General features: G+C 44.6%; 1 protein-coding gene across 5 annotated transcripts in view; it reads left to right on the top strand.

Moving 5' to 3' along the window:
* The first annotated feature begins 239 nt into the window (after nt 1-239).
* The window catches only part of LTBP1 (latent transforming growth factor beta binding protein 1), a 193,588-nt gene continuing 182,896 nt past the window's right edge, over nt 240-10,931 (top strand). For 2 of the 5 annotated variants that reach the window (XM_014950707.1, XM_014950706.1), the window contains exons 1-2: nt 240-862; nt 1,438-1,508. In XM_014950707.1, coding sequence (XP_014806193.1) covers nt 405-862; nt 1,438-1,508 — 529 coding nt within the window. In that variant the 5' untranslated portion in view covers nt 240-404. The remainder of the gene's footprint in view (nt 863-1,437; nt 1,509-10,931) is intronic. The other 3 variants (XM_014950710.1, XM_014950709.1, XM_014950708.1) reach the window with 2 other exon arrangements.

Raw genomic sequence — 10,931 nt, 5'->3', positions numbered from 1 at the left:
CTGCCTTCAGGACCGTGTCTTGTACCCGGCCGCACACCCCTGGCAGCTCCGGCAACCGAAACATCTGCTCTCCATTGCGACCACCCCCCCTCCAGCAAACACCCTTCCCCTGCTGCTGCTCCTCCTCCTCCTCCCTTCCCGCTCCGGCTCCGCTCGCTGCTCGGCTCGCCAGAGCAATGCCAAGGAGGGGGGGGGGGGGGGGAACCCCGGGGTCTTTTTTTTTTTTTTTTTCTTCCTCTTTTTCCCCGCGGCGGAGCAGGTTGGGGGGCAGCGAGCTGAGGAAGGACCCGCAGTAGGGGCGCAGGGAGCGGGTGGGAAGCACTCACGTCCTCGGGAGGACCGGCAAACCCCTTGCACCGGGGGGTCCGCGAAGCTCGCCGGCTGCCGGCGCTCCCGCTGTGGAAATGGCCGGGATCAGATGGGGCTTCCTCCTCCTCGCTGCCTGCGCGCTTTTGTCACCGGCGCTCGCTGCCTCCGAAAAGGGCAGGCTGAGGAGGATCACCTACGTCCTGCAGCCCGGCCGGGCCGGCTCCTCCGGCAGCCGGCAGCAGCGCCCGGCCCTCCTCGCGGGGGAGCAGCAGCAGCAGCGCACGTTTAACGTACAGCTGAACACGCGCTACGGCGGCGGCGGCACCGGCACCCTTGAGCGGACCCGGCGGATGAGCAAGCCGGCCGGCGCGGGCGTGCAGCTCCGCATGGGCCCCGCCGGGCAGGTCCACCCCAACTCCGCCGCTCACGCCGCCTCCTTCGCCAAGCCGGCCCGCTTCGGCCCGCGGCCCAAGCCGCCGCCGGCCCCCCACGGCAACAGCAGCAGCGCCGGCCCGCCCCTCCGCCAGAAGCACCAGCTGCCGCCGCTGCCGGGGTAAGGCGCCCTCCCGCACGTCCCCCGCTCCCCAGCACGGCTGAGGCGGCGGTGGCGCTGCCCGGTCGCCCGCAGCCTTCCTCACCCCCCGACCGCGAGCACCTTCGTCGCGGCCGTTGTGGCCTCCCCTTGGGGCAGGGGGCCGTGGGAGGCCGCTCTGGGCCGGCTTTCCGCTCCTCTCACCACCCGGCAGCCCGCGGGCGAGCGCCGCGCCCGGGCCGAGGCGTCGAGCGTGCGAGGAGCCCCGCAGCCGCCCGCCCCTCGGCCCTCCCGCTGGGGCAGCGGGGGTGGCCGCGGCCCCCCGCCTTTGTCGTTTGCGTCCCCGAAAGCAGCGCTCGGGTTGCCCCGTCCCTCCGTCCGTCCTCTCCGGGAGGCGGCAGCCCGCCTTTCCAGTCAGCCGGCGCCCGGCGAGGAGTTTCCTCACGGCGCACTTCGGGACGTTTAATTCTTCCCGCCTTTTCTCTCCCCGGCCCAGCGCCCGCCCCGCCGCCCGGCTGGGCATGCCGAGCGGGGCCGGCTGCAGCGCCGCAGGGGGGGCCCCGCCGGACCGTCCTCCCTCTTTGCTGTTCCCACAGGGTCAATGTCTGCGGGGGACAGTGCTGCCACGGCTGGAGCAAGGCCACGGGCTCCCAGAGGTGCATCAAACGTGAGTACCCGTGTGGGTCGGTGGGGTTGGGGGGACGCCCCCCAGTCAGTGGTCAGGGGCGCAGTGGGAGCCTGCACTGGCATCTGGTGAGGTGGTGGGTGCTGCCATCGGCTGTGGGTGAAGAGGTGCCTTCTGAGCTTTGCATCCCACCTGTGCTGCGCTCGCATGGCTAACCAGCACTCCTGCTTGAGCCCTTCTCCCATGGCATCGTGGTGAGCAGCAGTTGTAACACTTCACTTTTCACCCCTAAAATCTCTGCTTGCTAACCTTCAGCTCTGCTAAAGGATGAACGGTGGGTGCTTCTTGTTTTTATTCTCAATATAGATAGTGGCATTTTTGGAGAGAGCTTTATGGAGGTTATTTCTTGTGGAACACCCCTCATTAATGTTTGGGTGACGGGAGTTTTTTTGAATGGGGGACTTAATAGGGTAAAGAACCTGCCAGAGACGCACAGGTGGGGAGCAAGGAATTGCTGTCAACCCACACAGTCCCTTCACCAGCAGCCCAGGTGATGGCCCTGGGCTTAGGACATGGAGTAGTTGAAGTCTCAAGCAAGGCAAAAGAAGTGGATTTGGAGAAGCTCCTGCAGAGGGATGTACCTTTACTGGAGTATCTAGAAACAAAATAACATAACATAAAATAACACTGAGGAAATGCTATAACACTTAAGTTGTCCTTTCTAATGTAAAAGAGGAAGAATCTTAATGTAGGCAGGGTTCAGGATGACCACAAATGGCTAAGCTGAAGTGATGTTGCCATGAGGTCATGGAAGACTGGAATGACATAGCTCTTGAGGAAACCCCTTTAGTTGTCAGCAAAATTGAGCAGATCTTGGAACATCACTTTTCCTCAGCAAGACAGGCTTCTTTCCCTGAGAGAGCTGGAGTAAACGATGCTTTCAAGCAAACTTTGGGTTTGTTTTGTTTTTAGTAGTAGCTGTTGACCCTGTGTGGCATTTTTCACAATAGGGAGCAATCACATTTGTAATCCTCAGAAAGGTCAACTACCTTTGACCTGCATGGAGCTGTTGCTAGGAAGCAAGGACTTTATTACAGTAGGCAGTTAAAACTTTGCAATTTCCCTGACCAACTTAGACATGCATTCTAAATTAACATCTTCATCTTAAAATATATGCTCCTGTGTTAGGTTAGTCACCTTTTTGCTTAACACACATTACAAGTACTAGAATGATTTCCTTCAGCCTACAGTGTTTGAGATGGTATTCTGAGGCTAGTTGCAGAGCTTAATAAACACCTACCTTAGCTGAAAGACTAATCAAAATGGAAAAAATCACTTCAAAATTTCAGGAGATCAAGTAAAAATCATTATTTTAACTGTAATGCTACTGTCAACCAGTTATTTTCACTTTTTTTGACAAAACCCAAGAAATTTTCCTTTTTGTGGCTGTCTTCTAGTAATTTTTTTTTCCAGATAACTTCCATCCATACTTTTAAACTTTTACTTAAGTTGGGTAGTTTTCTTTGCTTTCAGTCCTTAAAGTTTCGTCTTTTTGACTTTTCCCATTATCATTCAACTATTGTCTCCTTTTTGTCTTTTTTTTTTTACTCCTTTCCAGGGCCTTCAATAAGGACTAAGTCAGGCAATTAGATTTTTATGGGATAGCTCTGTAGAATCTCATTTAAATCCATGAATTAATTGGTTCATTCATGTGGTTATTGGAGGAAGGGAGTAGCAGAGAAAAAGTTAAAAGGTGTGTATGGTTTCTCTGGCCTACCTTTCTCACTTTGTGTCTCTGATAATGGACTCTCCTTAGCATTAAGTATTTTTGCTGCCTGCTCTGATGCTACTCGGATACCTCCCGGCAGTGATATAGTACACGTTGCTTGGATCTTCTGAGTTTTACCCCTCTCTTGGCAAGCTAAGGAAAGCACTAAACAGACTGAAGTTGTCTGTTTTGTAACTTAAGCAAACCATGAGAGAGCATTGACTTGATTTAGCTGTGGAAGATTAGTCTCAGAGTCATAAAAGCCAGATATCTTCTTTTCTTGAACCTCCTGATATTCCTTTCAGAACAGAAACCCTATAACTGAACACAACTTAACCCATTTGTTTCCTGTAAATAAGTGGTTTCTTTAATTCAGATAGTGGACTCTCAGTTGGTTTTGAGTGGATTATTGCAGTTGTGGATTAATTGTGCCACAGATGCAGGCGCACCTGAGCTGACTTCATGCAGAGTTAGTTTGGACCTGTCAGGGTTTATTAGTTCAGGCTCAGTATCACTTTAATAAGCTATTTGGCCTCTAGGGCCAGTTTATATTCTTTTGCGTGGTGCAAAGCCTGAGCTAATAAACCCCAGACCCATACTGGCTCTTTGCAGAGCCAACTTCCATTTGTCTGCATTGTGCTTCCAGAACCAGAGTGCTGAGAGCCAGCTCTGATCAACGAGGCTTATTAGCTCAGGTGTAATCTCAGGCAGAAACAAGCAGCATGTGTTTCTGCTCTGCTGCACCTGTGTGAATAAGCCTGCCTGTAACCCACAGAACGAGGGCTTGAAGGGAAGAGGTATGGTCTTGCAGTCCAGGCTTTGTTAATCCTCCCCTCTCCCTTTCTCTTTCATGGTGGTTTGCTAACCCTACTTTTCTCACGCACGGGGCTGGGGCTGAGACTGCAGTTCCCTTGGGTGACTTCCATCCCAGGCAGGTGGCAGTCTGGCTGGGAGCAGTCGCAGCTGCGTTGCATTTCCATCAGGAGCAGCAACAGGGGGTATTTGAAATGTTTCTGTGCGGGTCAGAGGGCAGCATCTATACAGAGGAGGCAAGTGGACTTTTCAAGTCCTTTTTCTAAATTTTTGTTTGAAGCTGAACTGCCTGTTGTGTTTACAGTATTTATATTCTCTTGGAAGCCTGGCAGGCTGTCCTCAGAAGGAGAGCTTCTGTTTTCCTGTGGACTACCTGCATGAGAATGCCTACTGTATCCAGTTTTAGGCATATAAGATTTTCTGCCTCTGTGCCTAATATTTCAGTTTTACATTATAAAATTTTGTCTTAAGAACTTTTTTTTCAAACTTGATGTTACTTTCTTTATGAAGAACTGCATCATTCTAATTAAAAAAGATGAAATCGTAAAGTTCAGCGTTAAAAGTGTTCAGAAATGCTTTATGCTGGGAGAATGATGTCAAAGAATCAAAAATTACCTTTTTGAAGTGTTCAGAACTACCTTTGGGTAGGGACAAAGGTGGGAAAAATGCAACCACAGCGATAAACACCTTGGAAAGTTATAAGCACGTGAAAGGGTTTATGACAAAGATTTTCTTCCAGTCATAGTTATCATAGGTTATAATCTATGTAAGCGCAATAATAAGATACCACCAAGGCTGGAGACATCATGTTTTGTTAGTACTTGTTGGATTACCACAGTGTTATACAAACATTAATTAGCTCTTTAACATGGCTTTAAGGCAAGTAAAACCTAGAGTGTGGGGTGTTTATTATTTATTTCATTTATGGAAATTGAACCATAGGTTAAATGTGGCCCTGGACAAGTCAAAACAACTGTCTGAAAGGCCCAAGCTGGAAATTAGGAGTTCCTGCCTCTATGTATAAACTCTATGCTTATCCTATTGAAACCTGTTGTCTCCTACTTCGTTACCTGCTACTAAATTTCTATTAGTTAATTCTGCTTCCTACAAAGTATGCTCTTCTGTTTGTACTGTTGTTTTATTTTTCTTACTGATTAAAAGGAGCTGTTTTTCATGTTGGGAAGTCAAGAAAGAAGTTACAGATCATAAGCAGGATCTGATATCTTAAAAAATATTAAAGGAACCACCTTAATGTGATAGTGGACCCCTTCTAAATGTGTAATAATATCTTTTATCTGCAGTGTTATTTGTTTCTGAGCATTCTCAACGTGAACTGGATGGTTTACAAAACAGCATTGCCTGGAGGATTTCTAACCTTCACTAACAATCATAAGAATTAACTAATGCTAATGGAAAGGAGAGAGTTGGCTGTTAATGGAGAACTGAAGCACCTTATTGCAGAGGTGTAAGAATGACTCATAGGACAAACACGTGAGGAAGTGGATTTTGCAGGATAATGTTTAGGGTAAATTTCATATAGGAAGAAGAATTGCTGTCTGTGTAGGTGTAGAACCCACATACACCATCGTTGTCAATGATGAGAAAAAGGATCTTGTGTCTGTTAGCTGAAGGTGTTGTTATGTGTGCATGCATGTGTTCCATGCATGGGCACAAGGTGAGGATTTTGGAGTTGGAGCTGGACAGAATTCATTTAGTTTGGTCATGAAGTTCTTACCTGTCTGTTACGTGCTCAGGCATCTTGGAAAGGTCATCAGTAAAAAAGACAAAGAATCTGTTACCTTTTTTGTATTAAAAGACTATCTTGCTAATTCTCTTCTCTTTTGAAAGACTTCCTGACTCAACACTAAATAAATGTGCTATAGATAAACATGGTTTAATTCATTTTTCAGAGTAAGAAAATATACAACAGTAGAGTCTTTCTGCTGGAGAAGGAGACTAGAAAGTTGTGCTAATACTTGCCCAGAGGAAGGGTCCCCTTTGTTCCGTTCCCGAATCTCCATGGTCTCTGCCTTGTGTATTGCTCTTCAGTTTGAGTCATCTGATCTCTGAGCCTCCAGACCTACACTTCTTGTTGTTGCTGAGTTAGCATGCTAGAGCTTTGTGTTCCCTTTAGGACAAGGGCACTTTCCAGTATAACCAGTAGTTCTAAACCCCAGTTGCCCAAGACCTGGATGGAGCATGTCCTGGATTGCTTCTGCCTTGTGCTCCTGGATTTTCTCGGGGGAAGGTGAGGGAAAGGTTGCATTCCTAGGTCTTGTTCTGATATAGGGTTAGGATCCAGACCTGGAAACTTAGAAGCATACATGGTCCCCCAATTTAGATATAAAACTCCGTACCACTAAATATTTTAATATTGGTTGTTCAGAATCCACTCTTTTTCTGCCTTCAATTCAGCTCTTAGAAATGGTGGTGTCCAGGAGAGCTGTACTTCTCATCATTGGAAGTGAGTACTTCAAATGTTTGCAGCTGTGCTTCATGGGGGTTTTCTGGTCATAAATGATTCCTGAGGCTTGTGCTTAATCAGTTTTGTGGCTTTGAGTTTTACCAAGTTCTGTTTATTTACACTGTGTATACAAAACCTAACTATAACATACTCTCCCCAAATGTTGTTTCTTCTTATTCTAAGACCACAATCTTAGTAAAAGCATTATCAATCTCGCTCAAATTATGTTTAAATCAAAATGAAATGCCTCAATTTTAAAGAGACGTAACTACTTTGACATCATGTAACTGACCTATACATTAGTACTTTCTAGTCTATTCTTTGATGTTGTTTTTAAACACTTCAGAATTGAGAAACTGAAAGCCATTACTCAAGTAGCTTGGTTTTGCCTCTGCTGTGCCTGCTACTGTAGTATGTAAATAAAACTTTTGAATTTCATATGCAAGGAATAGATTAGCTTTTGTAGTGGGAAGCTCTTGTTAGCCCTCAGTGGTCCTTCTGCTGTGCTTTATTTTTCACTTACTGCCCTTGGAAGGAAGGAGAACAAGAGGATTCAGATTCTTGTAATCTCTGGCTTTGTCTACATTTGCAAGCAGCATGGGCTACTGGGAGCCAATCTGTAGACTAAAGCCTTTGGTTTTGATGGCCTGAGGCCCATGGTATGCATGTTTCAGGGCTTAGTGTTTTATTTTGGACTAGGTGTAGTCTGGTCTCATGGAATGAATACCAAATGAGGCTGAAATACATTAGGTGCATTCTTGGAGTGGTTGTGTTTTGGACTTAGTTGTTTTTTTTTTAATCTGCTTTTAAAAGAAATACAGTGCATGTGTGTTGAGATGGGCCCACAACACCAACCACACCTCTGTGAGTGTGGTTGATAAGATGTGCTTCAAGAGAGAATCCTGACCTGAGCTAGAGCAGTAATGCAGACTTTGAGCACGGTGTCTGTCTCCTGGCCACTGATGGCAGCCAGGCTCCCTCCCATGAGAGGAGACAGGGAGCTGCTCCCTGCTGTATGGATGTGGCCATGCCATGTGCCATTGCCACATTTTGGTGAGGGAACATAACTCCACAGTTAGTATGAGGTAAAACCTACTCGGCGTTTTTGCTGTGAGCCATTTCGGACTTTCCTGGAAACAAGTAAGATTATAATGATACATAATCTCTATTTCATATAAATACTACGTATGTGTATAGATTTAAAGCAAAGAAGAACCTTAAAAGAAGCTTCTCAAGATGTGCTCCTGTACCAAAGCAGGTGACAGATCAATAGTGAACTCATACAGCTCATTGCAGCAGTTAGCGTTAACAAAAGAAGAAGGATGTGTAGTAAAGTTGTGGTAAAACTACAGTGGATAAAAAGTCCTGAACACTTCCTCAGTTAATACAGTGTCTGAAGGAAAGCAGAAAACTGTGGTTTGGGTTTATTCCTTTTTTTATTCTTTTTCTTTCAGATTTGTGGCTGTTTGTTTTAAATTTGTAACTTGGAAGTGGTGTAGAAAGCTGTGTAGGTGCTGGGGGGACCTGTGGTTCATCCAGCAATTGCACAGTGTTCTAGTTCTGCACATGTGCAGGAATAAAATGAGGTGTTGACAGTGAAGTGATACTTTGGTACTTAAAATACCAGTCTTACATCTCTCTTCTGTATGGGCTGCTCTTCCTGAATGTGGAGAAGGGAAGAGCTGGAAGCTGGGGGTGCTCCCCTCTCCTTTCTCTCCAGCCAAGTGAGAGAGCAGGGCAAAGCAGTGTGCGTACAGCATCAGTGAGGCTCTTGGCCTTTGGGAAAGTGGGGCTGTAGTGAGAGGTGGGGATTCTGCGCTCTGCAGGGCCTTAAGAAAAAGTTGGGTGCAGCACCTCTAACCCCTCTTTGCAGCCCTCCAACATGGACTGCTTGTGCCAATTGATCCTGCCTTAAAGGAGCTATGGAGTTAGGGGAGGGTGGATAAAGAGGGGCACACATCTCCCTCAAATTGCTCGGTGTTCAAATACTGCAGTACTGGGTGCTGGCAGATTATGGGTGCTTCAGGTTGTCAAGTGAATCTGTGTTGTGTAACAAACGTGGACTGATACAGAGTGGAGTTTGGGGATTTTGCTTTAGATTTTTGTTCTGCCTTTAAAAGCACCAGTACTTGATTTGTGTAGCCTAATTTCATCCTAGAAGACAGATTCTCTCCGTTTACTGCAGAAAGCAACCAAAGCTTTAGCATCTGTCTGCATTTCTGACTGCATACAGAAGGGGAATGAGCATTTTACCTGTTAGCAAGGCAAGATGTTCATTGAAGTACAGAGCTAAAATGGTTCTGCTTGGCTGTGTTCTACTTTTTGTGACATGTGGATGGTAATCCCTGCATAAACCTAGAGTTTTGGAGAGCTGCTTCCTGATAAAGGGGGATTGTTTTGTGTCCTATGGCAAGACTTGTTTTTTCAAATCAGTGTTGTTGTTATCTCTAGATGGCAGTTTAAGCCTGGATTTTGGAAGAACTCAACTAAATGTTGAACTCTGAATAAGAGTTTGTTGGATTTACGAATAACTATTGTTCTTAGCATTTTAGTTATTCTATTATGATTAATAGTCTCTTCTCTGCCATTTATTCTCTGTAATACTTCAGTTTTCTGAATCCTACATCCAATAAAAATTTTCAATTGTCTCTTTATTGAGTTTCTCTTAATTTGTTCAGTTTCCTTAGGAAGTGTTTTGTAACAAAATACATAAGCACTGTAATAAGAAAGGTTAGGAGAATGAAAAGGATTACAGACTGGAGTATTAGCCACTTCAGCAAGCAAGAAGAGCATGTAGCACGTGAATCTGGTTTCCTTCGCTTAGTCCATTCTGCAGTGAATAATTTTTTTTTTAATATTGAAATGATAGAAGGATCTATAGTGTGTGAAATGTTTGCACTGTCAGAATAGGTATAATTATGATCTCATGTAATTAAATACTTTAAAATGTCTCGCAGATTGTACAGTCTAACTTAAGTATTTATACTATATAAACACTAGTAAACACAATGTGAATGAAAATGCCAGGTATCAAATAGCATGTTATATTCTTATGACTGATAAAATAGCGTGTCGTTTTGCTGTAGTTATGCTTTTGAAGTATATGAGTATAGCTGCTATTAAATTCTGATAAATCTTAGCATTTAGAGATAATACTATGAAGATACATAGAAAACAATTTTATTTTTGTTATTTTCTCATTACGTTGAGAAAGAAACTCTGTGGTTTTTGTTTGTTTATTTTAAAAGAAATATGTATGCCAAAAGTATTGGGTTTTGTTTCCCTTCATTCTTGGAGGTCATGTTTGTGTAGCCATCCAAGTCAGTGTGGGAATACATCAGATGTTTTGAAGTGGACCAGTGAAGAATTCCAACAGTGACACATGCTTTTATTTGAAGTATATTTAGGGAAATAATTCCTTAAGACCATATAGTTATGATGAAATCAAAGTTCTTGTATACGAAGACAGAGATGGTCGTAATATTTTCGCCGTTAGTGGTCATACAGGTCTTATACCGTTAATGGCATTTTTTTTCTGATTATTTAAATAATTTCAACTTTTTTATAGACTGCTCTTACAACATGGTTGTCTCACCCATGGTCACAAATTCCTCTCTCCCCCATCCTCAGTGACTGTGTAGAATTGTTGTATATATTTCTGGTAAAATTCAACTTTTGAAAACTGTTTAGAGAGAGGTATTCAGGTGGAGAACTAGATCCCTGAAAAGCATTAGATGCTGAGGCCTAAATGTTCCTTCAGTTAGCTTTTGGTTTTCTAGTCTTCACCGTTGCATCCTCAGTCCTTACGACTACTTAAAAGACTTAAAATGATATCCAGAATAAAAGCGTAAAAGTAAGTGGTGAGAAAATCAGCAGGGCAATTCGGTGAACAGGTAACTATTTTAAACTTTGCTCTTCTCCAGGATGTTGGCACCATATTCGGATTTTTCTGAGGGGAAACTAGTATCCGCCCCTTTCCTTTCAGAACATACAGCTTCTTGCTTTTCAGAGAAAGCGCTTCACTGCTTTTCTTTTGGAATCCGTGGGGGGTCATCACTGTCTTTCAACACAGCAGGAGTTAGAAGTGCCTTTGTATCACAACTTTTTGTTTAGGATGGGCACTCAAGCAAGAAGAGCTTTGGTTTGGTTTCCTTGTGTGCTTGAGGAATAGGAATCTTGAATTAATGAAATAAGAAAGACAGTATTTACTATGCCTTTAACAGTATTCCTATGTTGCATGTAAAGGAACTTGAAATTTCTGCTATAAGCACAGATATATTCATGTCACAGTGTTGGTTTTTCACATTTCAGTAAACTTGGTGCATGCATCATTTCTTGACCATTTTATGCTGGAATCTGAAACAGACCCATACTTATAATCCTCTTTCCAATTACTATATTTGCGATTATTTCCCCTCTA

Source organism: Calidris pugnax, unplaced genomic scaffold (assembly GCF_001431845.1).
Source record: "Calidris pugnax isolate Ruff unplaced genomic scaffold, ASM143184v1 scaffold24, whole genome shotgun sequence".
Classification (NCBI taxonomy): Eukaryota; Metazoa; Chordata; class Aves; order Charadriiformes; family Scolopacidae; genus Calidris; species Calidris pugnax.
Note: the sequence above shows the minus strand (reverse complement) of the source record. Positions and strands in the feature narration are given on the sequence as shown.